The following is a 17,632-nucleotide window of genomic DNA, read 5'->3' as shown; positions in this document are numbered from 1 at the left end:
AGCCTGAACATAAACTCCTATGTCACAAGATGGGTTGCCAACTGTCTCACGCACAGAACCCACATGGTGAAAGTTGCAGGAGCTAGGTCCGACTCTAAACCGGTTACAAGTGGCGTTCCCCAGGGGTCAGTCCTAGGACCCCTCCTGTTCGGCATATACTTCTTAGAGGTACAGGCAAGCACAGGAGGACTATGGCTGACCATGTTCACAGAATACTGCAAACTAGGGGCTACAACTGACTCCCCGACTGACACAGACATACTCCAAAAGGGACTCGGACAGATACCTGGTGTCAAAATCATGGCCACAAGCTAAATGCCAAAAAGTGCATAGTCATCCCCTTTGGAAAAAATAAAGTACCTACACATATATATATATATATATATATATATATATATATATATATATATATATATATATATATATATATAATTTTTTTTTAATTAAAGCCAATCCCAGAATAAAAATACTGCACAGAAATGCACAAGAAACCTAGCACCAAGAGAATCCTTTTGTTCAGTTTACTGGGGAAAGTCACTAGCAGTGGGAATCTTATAAGGAAGAACCGTTAAAACTAGAAGGAAGTGCACCAGATTTCCTGCAACCACTAAAAGCAACAGGCCACAACCATTAGCAACACTGCTATAAACCGTTTTAACAGTGTCCTGGAAAACGGCCATGATTCAGCAGACTTCAGTGCACCAAATTTTCACAAAAGGATATGACTGGGCATACACTGCCAAAAGCAAACGATAGAAATTTTACAAAACAGAAGGCTGATAAAGTAGCTCTGCAGCACACAGTGCTTGCCAAACTACACTGACAAATCCACAGCCAAGACAGATAAGTAAACACAAGCCAAGCAGCAAATGTCAGGCTTGGAACTAAGCAGTAAATGTCAGGCTTGGAACTAAGCAGTAAATGTCAGGCTTGGAACTAAGCAGTAAATGTCAGGCTTGGAACTAAGCAGCATCTCAAATGGTAGTTCTTCCAAAAATGGTATATGCAAATCCAAATTTTGTTATTAGAGAGTTATTCAGGTTTTACCCTTAGACTTATTGAAGTTGCCAGTTGTCAACAATCACTACAGAACCTGCAAAGGCAAGAAAGGTTGCTCCAAATGCTGTGTGAATAATCCTATTTCATTTCACAACTTTGAAGTGTGTTTTGAGTAGCACAGTACATGGGGTCTCTACATCACAACGAACTAACAAAAGTTCGAACATTGTAATATTGAACTCTAAAGTCCAACACCCAAAAAAACGAAAACATAGAACAGCGTTTCCCCCAGGGAAAAAAGCCACTGTTGCGTGACAAAAAAAAAAAAAAAAAAAAAAAAAAAAAAAAAATACTGAAGCGGGAGGCTGTGCCACCCAAACCCCCCTACTTAAATATACAAACTCTGAGATCGCACCACAGTGAAGGAAATAGCAAATGGCCGTAAACGGCCCACAGAATCTTTTCCCTGGGAAAAAAGTTGATGCGCCGTGGCTTCGCCATTTTCAACTTTCGGACTTTAGGATTCGATATTACAAAGTTCAAACTTATTTTAAATTTGATGCTGTAATACAGACCCCAGTATATGAACAATGACTGCAGATAACTAGCTGGACTAAATCTTCCCTTCACAGGTGCCTTTTTTGTCCCACATTACCAACCAATTCTCCCAAATATGAAAATATATAGCTCCAGCAATGGCAAGGGAAAAAAAATAATCTCTGCTCACTGATCCCTCAAGTGCCCATAAAGAAAGGAACAATGCCTTATATAACTCAAGCAAGCATGTTTCAAGTGTGCATATCAAACAGTCATTAACAAAAGTAGACTCTCCTGTAAAACTGGCACTGTGGCCTCATTCTAAGTTGACACTAAACCGAAGTGCAATAAACGTCCATCTTTAGCCTTCTTTTTGTTAAGTATGCACACATTATCAACTGCAGTAAGGTCTTCTGGCACCAAAGTGGGTAAACTGTAGCTAGGTCTGCTGCAGTGTTAACTTAGTTAGGCAACAATGCAGGATGTGATAGCAGCTACTACCAGAATCCTTCAGTAGGAAGGACATGCAAGATTCAAGTTCTCATCTATAATGGCACACAAAGCAGATCCATACATGTTGAACATAAAAGTCAAAGGTGGAGGTTCTCTGCATTCACTTTCTAATAAGGTACTGTCAGTCACAGGACCTGCTCAAATAGATGAAGTACTCAAATCTTGCACCCTACACTTCTTGCATGGAGCAGTAGCACAATGCACCTCAAGACTGATAGAGAGCACTCTGTGGCCAATCATTATCTACGGATGCTGCTAGGGTCTGACAGATCGGCCAGATGTCCCTACAAGACCACCACATACTTTTACAATACTTGAGCTAATGCAGCCAGTCAGCACAGAGAATTATGGCCACAAGCTGTTAAATAAGCCATTTCCAGCCATTTCCTGTACTCTTCAGTTAAGTCCCACATGCCCACTGTGCAACTCTAACCAAGTCACGTAACCACAAAGTGCTCCTATCCTGAGACTGAAAAAAGGTGCACGAGGATCCGTCCTCCAACCTCAAAACAGAACCAAATAAAATGCATCAAATGGAAATGAAACTTTACCATAACATTTATATAAAAGGAAGCGGATACTGGCTACTTAAAGGGACAGAAATGATCTCAGACCCACTGACAGGCAGCAAGACATTAGATTCTTGTTATGAAAAAAATGACACTACAATCCAAATGCAATATCCGGGCAGAGTTCTCTGGAGCCACTGTTTAAGTAGTACATTCCCATAATGGAAAGTCTAGGAGAATTAACTTGGTATCATGTCCAGCTGTTACAGTGGACAGACCTTCTCCTCACCAACTAAGCAATATACTTGCCATAAATGACAGCTACAGAAAAGATGGTCCAGCATCAGTAATACACCCTCCTACCTTCCCTCTCTTTTCTCCATTGAGCTACACGTTTAGTGCTAGTTCTTCTCAGCCTCATATGGAATACTACAAACCCAGAGATGAAGAGCATACTGGAGGACTATAAGATAGGAGAGGAATCAAAGTGTCCAGGGGAAAGTTTTATGCACCAAAAAATGTCCTAATAACTGCAAAACTTAGCCCTGCTGCTACAAAACAGGATCCCGCTCTACCTTATCTACTGTCAAGTACACAACTTTCAAAACGCTGAAAGCATTAATAAACTGTTGAGAATACCCAGGTGGGCTGGTCAACTGTGCTTGACACCTTCTGGAGTATTCTTTTAAGTTTTTTGTCACATGTCAGTGACTTACCTTTTGCACACCTTATGTGGCACAAACTGCCGATCCTTTTCAAACATCTGTTAACCTTTCCCTGTGCTGAGGTCACCAAAAGCTATGGTGATCTTTAGCCTCAGTGACTTCAACTCAGGGAAAACGTGAGCTGTACTCCGACTTTAATGGACATTCAGAGATGAATCCATTAAAGTCTATGGGAAATTTCCAAGGGGAAATCACAGAGGAGAACTCAATTTATTTAGGCTATGGTTTTAATACAAAAAGTTTATACAGCTTTTAATGAAAAACGTAGTTCAAATAAATAAGAGTGTGCTGGGGCAAAATGCATCATGACACTAAACTCGCTTGTTGCTGTGATGCACTTTAAATAAACCACACACACAAGCCAAGAGGAATCTGGCAGTCACAGTAAAGAACTGAAATGCACTTGTACCGAGAATTAATATAGGAGGAGAAAAACAAAAATGTAGCACCCCAGATGTCTTGGTTTTGAGACAAAAAACAAGAAGCTACAATGTTCAAAGAACTTTGACAAGGGGAGTACACTGCCCTGAAAAAAATGATGAAACAGATGCTCTACAAAAAAACAGAATAGAATCATGGTAACTAAACCACAGGCCATACGAGCCCTGCAAATTCCTTGCTTATTAAAAGCACTTGACAGTACCCCATTTTCTCCAATGACTCGACAACCCCCTCCCTCTCCTGGTTCCACAGCTAACCAACAGGCTACAGACAGTAAAATGTGGCAGAAAGAACAATCACTATTCTTGCCCATCTCAGTCGGAATGCCACAATGCTCAGTACTGGGCCCCATACCATTTTTATTAAATGACCTCTACACTACTAAATGATGCAATTGTCATTCAGTATACTGATGTTATTTTGATATAAGTGGCACAGTCCTAAGAACTTCTATAAACCTGGCTCGACACATATTAAATGAATGCCAAACACCAAGTCATTATTTTTCACACCAAAATTGATGTCCTGTACAAAAACTTTTCCATCACCTCAGACACTCCTAGAGAAATTATCCCACACAAAGCTACTCTGTGTCATTATAGATATTCCATATTTTTGTTGGCTTGAATGGCAAACTTTGCAGATTCATGTTAAAAAGCACCTTAGCATATTTTCACTACAACCTTCAACAAATATTGAGCATATTATAAAATGACAGCTAAATTCACCACTACCTAGCCTTAATTAGGCTGACTAGAACTTCTTCACTCCCCCCCTCCCTCACTTAGCAACTGTTCATAATATAAATCTACAAACCAAGCCTTAATGGAACTGTACACCCCCGCACAATCACTATGCTCAAAAGAAAGCAGCAAATACTCCCAACTCCACAAACACGAAAACAAAATAGGCAACAGAAGCAATGAATAATCCTTTATTCTTCCAATGGTAAGTGCTTTTGTCTCCACTCCTTTCCAACGAGACTTCAGACAACACTTTCATTTCATAAAAATGACAAACTTATATACTATCAGCAGCTAGTCACATGATCACATTCATCACATAAATTAAATTAATGCTATTTAAAACATATAAAACAAAACAAATTACTATAAATATAGCCTAGCAGTTTAAATATCCTAAATGCCAAGTTTAAAACCTCTTCTTTTTAAATACATTACAAATTCTTCCCTTTTAAGGCCAGGGGGAAAACAGGCATTTAATTTAACTAATTTAACTTGCCAAGTGTACTCTAACCAGCCTAACTCTTCCTCTATGTTCATACAGAACACAACAGAACACTATCACTTAATTTTTCTAATACTAAAAATTTTAAATTAACTTTGCATTTTTTAGTTTTATACTGCGGTGGTGGTGCTGCGGTAGCGTTGTCTACTCACAGTTAGAAGTCACCAGTTTGATTCTCGGTTAGAGCGTCTTGTGTGTGGCAACATACGTGAATGGGCATTCCTTCGTTGAAGATTGTGCGTTAACCCCGGCAAGCCAGCACGTAAAAATCTACTGACAATCATTAATGGACTGGAGTTCTGCTGTGGCGACCTCTAACCGGGAAAAGCCAAAAGACACAAAACAAATAATGCTTACTCATAGCATTTATCATCCTCAACTTGAATAGCATATTTGTGTTCATATATACGACATAATTCTCTTAGTTCTACCGACATAGAATGCATCACACTCCAAACATATAATTAGATAAACTACATTCTTAACTTTACAGTTAAATAAACCAGGAATTTTAACAATATTCCTTCCCACTACATACTGATTACTATCAGCATATAAATAATTACACATATTGCAATTCAAACACTTGGACTATCCCACATTTGGAATTAGTCTGTTTAATACAATTGAGTTTAGACTGGAAATAATTTTTAAAACTATTACCTCTTTTCTGAATAAATCTTGGCCCATTTCCATCTACCAACTCTTCATTAGTTCTAAAAATACTCCCAATTGCGAGTTATAACATTCTTAATAGCTTTAGAATCAACACTATTATGTATAGCCATAGAAACATTGGCATCATATTTACTATTACTACTTTTCTTTTTGCTTCGATTTATTCTAGCTCTCTTCTCCTCCTCTTTGCTTTGATTTATTCTAGCTCTCTTCTCCTCCTCACAATTTATCTATATGAGACTTCAGATGGCCTCTTTTTAACATCTTATTACACAACTGACTTGCTTCTTCAAAATCAGTTTCAACTATATTCAATTTAGTATGTTCTGGATGCATACTGGTATAATGCAAGTACATATTTTGTACTTTTTTATATATTTTAGTTAATAGTCTACTTTCTTCCTTAAACACCACTAGATCCAAAAAAGTGATTAGTTCATAACTTTTCTGATAAGTAAACTTAAAGATAGGTACACACATTGTTAATGTAACTAATGAAATCACTCAAATCTTTTTCTGTACATCTCCATAACAGGAAAATATCATCAATAAATCTAAACATCTTAATTACTTTATCTCTAAAGCCACTATCCAAAATGTGCATTTGTTCCCATCCTTGCATAAACGCATTGGCATAACTGGGGGCCAATGCCACCCCCATAGCTACTCCATTAGTTTATAAATATATTTAATCTTTGAAAATCATATAGTTGTAGCTCAATACAATGCCTATCATTTCCATAAGAAGACTAATGGTAGAAGAAAAGACTCCCGATTTTAGCAATTCAAGCCTCATTATTTCCATCCCCTCTAAATTGGGAATCATAGTGTACAATGACTTTATATCTAATGTTACCATAACATCTGTAGGCTCTACTTCCAAATCTCTAATTTTGTCTAGAAAGTCAAAGGGACGGCTTGCACCTGTCACCCTTAGGCTTTCGAATACTGGCCAAGGCTCTTGCCACCCCCACAGTGCCTTTTTCAGGCAAGGTTCAAAAGACAAACCCACCTCCATAGAAAATACAAGAAACAAAAAACTAAGGATAATGCTACTCAACGCCAGAAGTCTAAACCTCAAGATGCACGTACTCAAGGCACTCCTTAGTATGGAGAAAAATCGATATCTGTGCAGTAACAGAAACCTGGTTCAAGGCTCCAGAGAGCACCCCAGCACTACCGGGATAACGCATACCATTCTTTTCGGCCCCAGAACTCCGACCGAAATACTAAAGGTGGGGGAGTATCCATTTTCATCAAGGATACCCACACCTCCAGGTTAGTGGCACTGCACGAGGCATCGGAGACCATCCATGTGCAACTAACAGTGGGTAAAACTGCTTTTCAGTTTGTAGCCCGCTACAGATCACCCACCTTGTCCCAGGACCCCCACTCGGCATTCCTGAGAACATTGGAGAATATGAAGATCTCACCAAACACCATGATATTGGGGTATTTCAACTACCCAAACATTGACTGGGAAAACTACTCCAAAGTCCCAACTCCTTTGCCCAACGGTTCCTGGAGTTTATACACCATGGAACAACTGGTCACCACTCCCACAAGAGGGGACAACATATTGGACCTGGTCTTCACCAACATGGGGGCTCAATGTTCCACACCAGAGGAAACCCCTCTTTGGTAAGATCAGACCATAAACTAATCACTATGGCCATCCACATCCCCACCCCCAGCCACGGAAACCACTGTGAAAAACTTCTCAAAAGCAAACTTCACACTTCAAGACCGAGGTGGAGAACTTCAAAGCACCTGGGCTAATTGAAAATGCTACCCAAAATGCAGAAACCTTTACAATTGCATTCTATGAGCACCTACAGGAATGCACGGATCATGCAATCCCAAGTAAAACCAAGACTCACTCCTCCAAAAACAGGAAACCAGTCTGGTGGACCTCGGCCATAAATAACTTTACAACAGAAGGAGGGAACTATTACATGATAGGGCAAAATCCCAAAAAGGGAAGGCATCCCTGATCAGTACTAAATCCCAAAAAGGGAAGGCATCCCTGATCAGTACTAGCAAGAAACTTCGATCCCTCATAAAATCATCAAAGGCTAGCTTCGAAAGAAAAATTGCAAAAGATTTTAAAGATAATCACAAGGCTTTCTTTAGCTACGTCAAGAATCTGGGTGGTAACTCCCAAATCTGCTCTGAGCTGGTGCAAAATGGCACAAAGTATACTGAACCCACCAACACATCCTGGCGGACAGGTTCAGTGCAAACTTTACCCCCCTTTCCCACCAAAAGGGCCTGTGTCTATCCCAGAAGTATGCAGTCCCCCTGACATGACACACAGGTGAAAGCAGCCCCAGCCCTTTCCAAAGTAAGAAAACACAGCATCAATGGGACCGGATGGCATCCCGGGCTGAGTCTTACACGAGCTCCAAAAAGAACTAAACCTTCACATAAATTCACTGTTCCAACTCAGCCTCACCACAGGTTATGTACCCAAAGAGTGGCGTTCAGCAACGGTAATCCCGCTCCACAAAGGAGGCGCCACAACGGATCCTGGGAACCATCTCCCTATAAGCTTGACTAGCCTTGTCTGAAAGGCTATGGAGCGCATCATCATGGATCTCAAACAAAAACATTGGGAACCTCCAGACACTGGACCCTACCCAATTTGGCTTTGTTAAAGGCAGATCTTGCCTCCTAAACCTAGTTGACTTCTTCGAAACAGTTACCAAAGCCATAGATGAGGGAAAGGCAATCCACACAGCCTACTTGGATCTCGCAAAGGCCTTACACAATACCCCACTCTGGTATCATAAATAAGCTTGCCAGCTTAAATATCAACCCATTCGTCACAAGATGGGTTGCAAACTGGCTCAGGGATAGAACTCACATGGTCAGAGTTGCAAGTGCCATGTCAGACTCTAAACCAGTTACAAGTGGCATCCCACAGGGCTCTGTCCTGGGACCCCTCTTGTTCGGTATATACGTCTCTGAGGTACAGGCAAGCATGGGAGGACTGTGGCTGACCAAGTTTGCAGATGACTGCAAACTGGGAGCCATAACAGACTCTCCCAGCTGACACAAGCATCCTCCAGAAGGGTCTTACAGAGACTGATAACTGGTGTCAGAACCATGGCCTCAAGCCAATTGCCAAAAAATGTATAGTCATCCCCTTTGGGAAAAGCAAAGTGCCCACAAACTACCACATAGGAGGTAATCCGCTAAGAACGGTAGTAGTAATTAGGGATCTGGGGACTTTGACAATCACATTGCCCAAGTGGTTAGAAAAACCCTCTATACAGCTCACCTAATCACAAAAGGGTTCACATCTAGATTAAGAGAGATCATTGTGCCCCTCTACTCATCAGGCCCATAATAGGAGTACAATGAGTACAATGCGCCATTTGGGGATGTACATTACCCGGCACCTGCAACAGCTGAAGAGACCTCAAAAGTACCCCACCAAGAGGATCGTGGGCCACAAACAGATGCCCTATGCAGCTCGACTAAAGAAACTCCAGCTCTACTTAGTTGCTTACCGCCTACTCAGAGGCGATCTCTGCCTGACGTACAAGGACATGTCTAACCTGGAACTAATGGACATGCTCCACCTCAAGAAAACCTAATCCATTAGAGCTACACGCTCCAGGGATTTAAACCTCAGCACAGCTATAAATAGGACATTCTGGAGGGATAGATTCATATCCCAGAGGCTTCCCTCGCTCTGGAAGAGAGTCTCGGTCCATGTTAGGCAGAGCCCCTCACTGAACCTCTTCAAGAAAAATCTTGATGAGTGGATGGGAAATCGTAAATTCACTCCTGGGATCACTTCTATGGCCCTGCTGGACAGAGGCTCAGGAATTTAGTCTAAAAGGGAGGCGAAAGCAAACACATTCTGGCTAGGTTTACAAATGCCCTAGGGCAGACAGCCTAGTACCTACCTATGAACCTACGAGTAACATGCTTGGGTATTACTTGTAAATGCTTATCTACATAAACTGACAGTGCTTCTGTTTTACTATTTGCACTCGACACTATAGGCCTAAGAGGAGGGTTGTTTAAATTCTTGTGGATCTTTGGAATTCCAAAGATCCTACTTAACTAGGGGTTGCTATTAGTCAAACTTTAATATTTTCTTCAATTCTCCCTGTTACAAACCACTCCTCAATACAAGCTTCTATCATTCTAGACCCCCGTTTCACCTTAGTCATATTTGTTTTCTTGTAAAAACATTCATTTTATAATAACTCGTTTTGGTTTCATAGTCATCAGTATCCAATGCCACAATAGCACCTCCTTAGTCAGCCTTTAAAAACAAAATATCCTTATTGCTAATAAGCCTATCAAAACTTTATTTTTCAACCTCAGACATGTTATAATATTTAAATTCAAATTGTTTTTCAAACACTTCTATCAATTGGCTTCACACAGATTTAAAAACGCTTACAAATCTTTATGCAATAGTGGGTTATAACTGCTTGGCGTATAAAAATGCAATTTTCCTTTAACATCATTCATACCTTTGATAAAGAGACACTTAAAATTCAACATTCTAACATAACGCTCATTAACTGTTTGCAATTTGTTCGCTCTTTGTGTGGGTACAAAATTCCAACCTTTGCCCATAACCAAACATTCAACTTCAGACAGCACATATTTAGAAAGATTCACAATTTTGAAACTCAGTACCAAAGTCCTCCATTATTGCTTGCTGCGGTTCCAATTCGCTTTGTTCTGGTCCCTCCTCACAAATCCGTTTTTTTGTTTCTGTTTTTGTTGATTCTGGCGCCATTTATTGTTAGAGGCAATCCCCTTTGATGTTACCTGGGCCCAGGTTCTTTCGCCTCCTTCCTTTGATAAATCTGAATTAACTGCCCTTCTCTCCTACAGTCATTCATGGCAGTACTACTTCCTGGTTCTGTAGTCTCTTCGCTAATGGTATTAAGGTTGCTTATACCTGTAGCACTACTAGTTGCTCCTGCAGGATCGTTGTTCTTAGACTTATTACTTTTTTTTACCAGATACTTCAGTAGTATTCTGAGTTTTTATTTATCCGATCAGATCTCCGTACTGCTCCATTATCACTGCAAGCTAACACTTCATTACAAGGTATAACGTTACATATCGCCTTCTGTAGTTCCAGCCCATATGCTGAAGCTACTCCCTCATGATATCTCTTGCATCTTTCATATTTTTAAGTTTGCGCTGACTTAACAAATCATTTAATTTAATAAGATTTTCTTGTACAGCACACATCTTAGTGCTACAATTCTCTGCTTGTTTTAATTCATTAAAGATTTTGCATATTTTGTTAGATGTACTGGCATGGGTTATCTTATTACAATCAATCAATTAGTATTTCCATGTATTGCAACCCTGCCCTTTGGTTTACACCTCTAACCACTTGTCTACTAATTCTTTGGGCAAGTCTTTTCCGGCTTGTAAATTGTTCACTCAAACCTTTAGGGACTTGTTTCTCTTTCAAACTAGTTTCAAAAAAGAGACTGTCCCATTGTAGTCTTTTGCATTTGGAAAGTTCTTTTTCTAGTTCACTGAACATCTCCGCATGATTTACTGTAGAGCTCAATGTTATATTTGATGTCACATTACGTACAAAGGGATTTAATGGTGGAGCCAAACATCCCTTTAATACATATTCAGTAACTATTACAGCATTGTTAGTGTTAGATAGTCTGCTTGCCTCTTAAGAAATTTGTAGTTGTAATAAGCGAACCTTCTGGTGTATCATTTAACATACACCCTGCTGGCAGAGTCGTAAAACTAGTACCAGGTGTACTATGTAGGTAGAACTACAAGAGAATTATATTGTCGTATATATGAACACAGATATGCTACTCAAGTTGAGGATGATAAAAATGCTATGAGTAAGCATTATAAAACTAAAAATGCAAAGTTAATTTTTCTAATACTAAAAATTTAAAATTAAGTGATACAGTGTTCTGTATGAACATAGAGGAAGAGGTAGGCTGGTTAGAGTACTCTTGGCAAGTTAAATTAAATGCCCATTTTCCCCCTGGCCTTAATAATAGGGAAGAATTTGTAATGTATTTAAAACGAAGAGGTTTTAAACATTAGCATATAGGATATTTAAACTGCTAGGCTATATTTATAATAATTTGTTTGGTTTTATATGTTTTAAATAGCATCACTTAGTTAATTAATGTGATGAATGTGATCATGCGACTAGCTGCTGATAGTATATTCAAGTTTTATTTATTTATTTATTTTTTATTATTTATTTAACATTTGTTGACCGGGAATGTCCGACTAGGTTCCATAGAGCCTGTTTTCAGCGGAGGCTCGGGGAGAAATGTTCCAGATGCATGTCTTTGGAATGTGGGAGGAAACCGGAGTACCCGGAGGAAACCCACGTGAACACAGGGAGAACATGCAAACTCCACACAGAAGGCACCCCAGCCGAGAATCGAACCGGAGAACCTCTTGCTGTGAGGCAACAAACGTTAACCGCTGCACCACTGTGCCGCCCAAACTATAAGTTTGTCATTTTTATGAAAATGTTGTCTGAAGAAGTCTTTTTGGAAAGGAGTGGAGATGAAAGTGCTTACAATCACTATGCTCCACAGACAAACCTCCCATTAACCATAAACTAAACCCCACAACTCTGCTGGTCTGCCCACATTCAAAGTTAAGTTTTCAAAATCTGGAATTCTAGCCATACCCAGACAACAATCCATTCAGACTCAATTAGGAGCACTTGGCTCTGTTCTTGCACCTCCTCAGGCCAGAATACCCTGGCCCGTACACAGTTTCATTACCCCCTATGTATTACAATAAAGCAAATGATCAACATAAATTTACTACTGCCTTCTATTCCTTTGCTCGGATACTTTTGTTCCTCAGTTATTGTACATCCACATTGTAACTAAGCTTTAGATTTCCCCATCTTGTATATAAAAAAAATCACCCATTTTGGTTACTGGAGCTTTTCCTCCCTGAGCCTCCGATAAAGTGGGGCTACCACAGCCCAGTCTGACTACTCCCGTCAACAAAATAAAATAAAAAATACAAAACTAACCACCATCAAAATCTACCAACCTTTTCAAAGAGGGCAAGAAAAAGCCCAAGAGTATTTTAGGGTACTTAAATAGTTTAAGCTAGGTTTGGTTTGAAGGCAGAGAGGGAACTGCACTGCATAACATGAAAGGGGGGGGGGTCTATTCCAGACTAAGAGGAGAAGCTCGGTGATGAGGACCCCTCACTCTTTCCCCATTTAGTTTTGATGTATTCCCGGATGTAGATTCCGAGCTCTTGCTCTAGCACTGGTTGAACTGTGACACACTGAGAAAAAGGTTGTCTCAGATACAGAGATCCTCAAGGGCACAGAAAGCAAAGCAGAGGTCTCAATAAGAGTCTCTCTGACACACAGTACAGACCACCTTTTTTTCCATTAGGAATCTTTTTTTTTTTTTTTGATATGCACACTGAGATGCGTGCCGAAGAGTGTACTATGTTCTGTAATTGGGTCTAACCAGGGCACAGTAGGAGAGCAATAACCTCCTTGGTGATTGTGATAACAAGGGCTTTCAGAATTCAGCTCCTATAGGGTAATCTATAGGACAGAACCATTTACTCAGATGCCCAGGTAGCCATTTGTCTTCCAAGTGAGACGGCACTGCATTTCTTAGCATTTAGTACGCATCCCTTCTAAGTGCACCTTGCGTTAATGAGCAATTTTCACTTGAAGGGAATTTATATAATTTGTTGATTTCACAACTGCACCGAACTTGCAATCCATGGCGATCTTAATCACCCAGAGACTTCTGCTGTAATCATCTGTCAGAAAAATAAGCAGTTTCAGTTTACCCATTTTTTTTCTTCATGGTAACATAGGCTGCAAAGAATCACCCAGATATTCTTATATACTTCCATTGCTCCCCCCCCGAAAGGAAACTCATAAAAATGTGAAAGAATAAATTCACCATGAAAAATAACCCAAAATCCTATACATTTAGATGGATAGCTTTGTTTGAAGATCTCCTTCCTCTTATAAAATGATTTGAGTAAGCAAACTCAAGTAACCTAATAGAGTTCCCTAAAAACACTGCAATTCATCTTTGGTAGTTCCCATGCAACTCCCTTAACGCCAGATCCTTTTTTTTACCATTCTTCCTACATCCCCATCCTTTTTCACAGTTCTAGATAGAAAATTCTAACTTCAGATGTAAAGGAACTGCAGATCATCAACTCTGCTGACATATGCAGAATCGCAAAATGTCAACAGCTGAAAAGCACATACAAAGCAGGACACCTTACCGTAGTGTACCTTTATACAATACTTGGTATATTTTAAACGTATCCAAGTAGTATCAGACAAACTAAAATGCATTACAATGACGATGGGAATCAAAGCTGCATTTCACACTTCAGTACACAAGTTGTAGCTGAAAAGGGCACAGGGACCAGTCTATTGTGGTGGCAGGGAGTCCACACTCCATTCCAGTCACTCAAAAACTTCCAATATAGTAAAAGCAGATGTGAAAAAGCAAGCATGCAGAAGCAGCACAGTACTACAAAAGTAGTGACCGCATATATAGCTTTATTGGTTATACTACAAGTACATCTAGTGAGATGAATAAAAATATAGCTTTATTGGTTATACTACAAGTACATCTAGTGAGATGAATAAAGTGGTTAAGGGAACACTAACCCACAACTACAACAGAATAATACACCACATTACATATATTGTTTTTTCTAGGATAAGCCATTTAAAATTATTCAACTACTTCTCAAATTCTAGCTTACAGTCATGCAGACAACTGTACTTCCCATTACAGCACTCAGATAACTGGCAAAAAATTAAGAATTTCTGAACACCATTCTGTTTCAATAACTACCAGTGTGAAAGTTTGCATCCAGTACCACCCCAATGGATTGTTTGCAAATGCTCATTCAGTAGCCAATAACCTTACTCAGAATTGACAAGCTTATTAGCACTAGAACCTCTCAACGTAATAATATGCATGGCAACTGAGTACAGATTACCTTAATGCCCATGCCTTCTGAGATTACAAATTGGTAAATAGTAATAACCTGGCAATTGTGTGTGTAATATTAGCAAAATACTGTAAACATGCCTCTCAGCTGTCCAGATTTTCGCCTCATATTTTTAGTCAGTTCCTCATAAATTTGTGGTTTTCTAGCAAAGTGTGGAGGACTGAAGTTACTGAACAATGACAGTTTCAGACTTCATATCCTTCAGAAAATGAATGCTAACAAATCGTGTTATTCTAGTAACTTTCCAGGCTGATAAGAGCGATCTTTAAAATCTGCCCCCATTTTCAGGCCCTTGCCCCCCATTACTTCAGGCTTTCCTCAGATTTCGTATGCCAAGAGGGTGAAAGGTACAGCTGTAAACGATACTCCAATGTATGTATGCATATGTGAGAGTGACACAGGATGCGACAACTTTGCGGGACACTGATTAAAAATGCAAGCATTTAGAAAATCATCTGCAGTGTACAGCAGAGCATTCATAAACAGAATTAAGCCGGGTGTTTTGGCAATACGTGGGCACATCCCGTGTAAATCTATACAAGAAACTATAATTGTCACCTAACTGATTTACACAACCTTTGATACAGTTATAGTGTGCTTATTTTACTTGCTTTCAAGTATCTACACTAAATAATGGTTAGGAATATTCATAAAAATATTAATGCTACCCCGGGCATCCCTGTGTAAACTATCCTGATTTTAATGAGTCGTCCCTAGTCTGGCTGCACAAGTTCAACATCGTTCTGTTACAACACTCTCCCGGGTCACCCAAAGTGACAGTATCCGTAACCAGTGTAACAACCTGTTAAAAACACAAACAGGAATCTATAGCATCCATGTTCAGGTAGTAATGCCCACACTCAACCTGAAACGAAACTTACTGTTAATTGCGATCGTTACTGTAGTGTGCAGTAGTCAATCAGTTGAACGGACAATCTTTACCTACCCGGAAATCTACAATTGTCACCTAGAGTAATTTTAAAACCCTGATTTATGCAGCCTTTAATACAGTTATCGTGTGCTTATTTTACTTGCTTGATCGAGTATCTACGCTACATATAAAGGATTAGGATTGGAATATCCATAAAAACATTAATGTTACCCCGGGCATCCCTTTTCAAACTGACCCAACTTGCGAAATACTTGAGAAAAAACTGCTAAATAAAACTAAAATTAAAATAGTTTACCTTTAACACTTTTCCGGTTCACGTCGGCTCCATTCTCAAGTAAGTATTGCGCGATGTCCTTGTGCCCTTTGTAGCAAGAGATCATTAGGCATGTATGACCATGTCGGTTTGCCACCTCTATGTCTGCTTTATGTTCCACCAGGAACTTAACAATTTCTAAGTGCCCATCAAAACAGGCAGCCCTTAACGGGGTTGAATTAGTGAGGGTGGTACTATTCACCACTGCGCCGTGCTCCAAAAGAACCTTCACTACGGAAAGGTGGCCAGCAGCCGAAGCTGCCCACAGCGGAGGCGCCCCTTCAATTGTTTCGCCGTCGAAATTAACAGAGCCACCTTCCTCAATAGGCGCGCCACACTGTTCCAGCAGGTACGCCACCACATCCAGATGTCCATATCGCGCTGCCATCAAAAGCGGTGTAGCCCCATTAGTCTTTTCCGACATGAGCGCCGTCACTTCAGAATGTGACTTGCTACACAACAGCTTGTCCATGAGGCGCAACTTCCCATCCCGTGCGGCATTGAACACAGCAGTTTTTAGATCCATATCGACTTCAAAAGAGGTTATCTTTAACCAAATGTGTGCCTGCACTACAGTTTATTGCCCACGAAAGAGCAACAAAAGGTCCTTTTGTTGTCACAATTATGGCCCAGTTATGGGTACTGGTAATCCAATCCTCAGGAACTCATAATACCGGTTCGTCGTATCACACCACGGTACTTCGTGGCCTAAATAACTAGAATACTACGGGCAGCTGGGCCCTCTTTTGTCTGCCAATAGTCAATCGCACAGAGTACCCACATCTCTCTCCATTCCAACCTTATAACACCATGTTCTCTTCGCTCCCAAACTAGGGATTATTAAAGCGCTAGGTGTAGTTAAACCGGATCCCTAAAGTTTCTACCACCTTTTCGAATTCGTATTTTCTTGTCCGTTTCCTTATGACAGTTTGCAGTAAGATGCCGTTGGTGTACACTAGGTAACTAATGTTGCTCTTAGACCCCCTGATTACAGTTCCAAAATGCCAGCAAAATACTGCCTGACGACACACAATAAACTACTTCAACGCTTGACTCATTAAATATAACCTGCATAATGGAAAAAATTTTGAATTTCACTTGTGCAGATAGGAATCCCAACGTTACGTTATGGCTGTTAGAGACTATGATTGACAACGGTGAGGACCTATTAGCGGAGAAGGGAGGAGGGTAATGTAGTTAGATGGCGTGAGACACTGAGGCAGCAGAAAAGTATTTGCGGAAGGTTTTATTCCCCCAGTTATTGGTCATGCTTGTCACGGCTGTTTGTGTGTGTACTATGGAAGGCTGTGACCCTACAGCCCCTTTTCAGACCCAGCCCAGAATATTAAAAAAAAAATAATAATAATATATATATATATATATATATATACACACACACACAAAGACATAGGATCATAGGTGATTACTCGGCTAATGACCATAAGGGCCTTTTTAAGTCTAGCTATGTATTCTAAATCTCTGATACGTTCTAGTACCCTTGATAAATGTAAGTAGGGGCGTGGGAAATTAAACATTTACAAGCAGGATTCTCGGCTGGGATTCCTTCTGTGTGGAGTCTGCATATCCTCCCTGCGATCGCGTGTGTTTCCTCCGGGTGCTCCGGTTTCCTCCCCCATCCCAAAGACACGCTGTAAATGGATTAGACACTCTAAATTGGCCCTAGGTGTGAGTGTGTGCGCCTTCTTTGGAAGGTTGGGCGCCGAGTTGGTTGGCAGCCACAGGCGTCTCAACCTTCCATCTC

At 40.2% G+C, this 17,632-nt stretch overlaps 1 protein-coding gene across 1 annotated transcript in view; it reads right to left on the bottom strand.

The window, feature by feature from the left end:
• Window positions 1–17,039, bottom strand: part of FEM1C (fem-1 homolog C) — a 31,810-nt gene extending 14,771 nt beyond the window's left edge. The window contains exon 1 of the mRNA XM_044059459.1: window positions 15,853–17,039. Within this exon, the coding sequence (XP_043915394.1) occupies window positions 15,853–16,396 (544 nt within the window). The 5' untranslated portion in view covers window positions 16,397–17,039. The remainder of the gene's footprint in view (window positions 1–15,852) is intronic.
• Between the last annotated feature and the right edge of the window lie 593 nt (window positions 17,040–17,632).

This window comes from Protopterus annectens, chromosome 17.part0, assembly GCF_019279795.1.
Source record: "Protopterus annectens isolate FY-2018-M chromosome 17.part0, PAN1.0, whole genome shotgun sequence".
Taxonomy (NCBI): domain Eukaryota; kingdom Metazoa; phylum Chordata; order Ceratodontiformes; family Protopteridae; genus Protopterus; species Protopterus annectens.
Note: the sequence above shows the minus strand (reverse complement) of the source record. Positions and strands in the feature narration are given on the sequence as shown.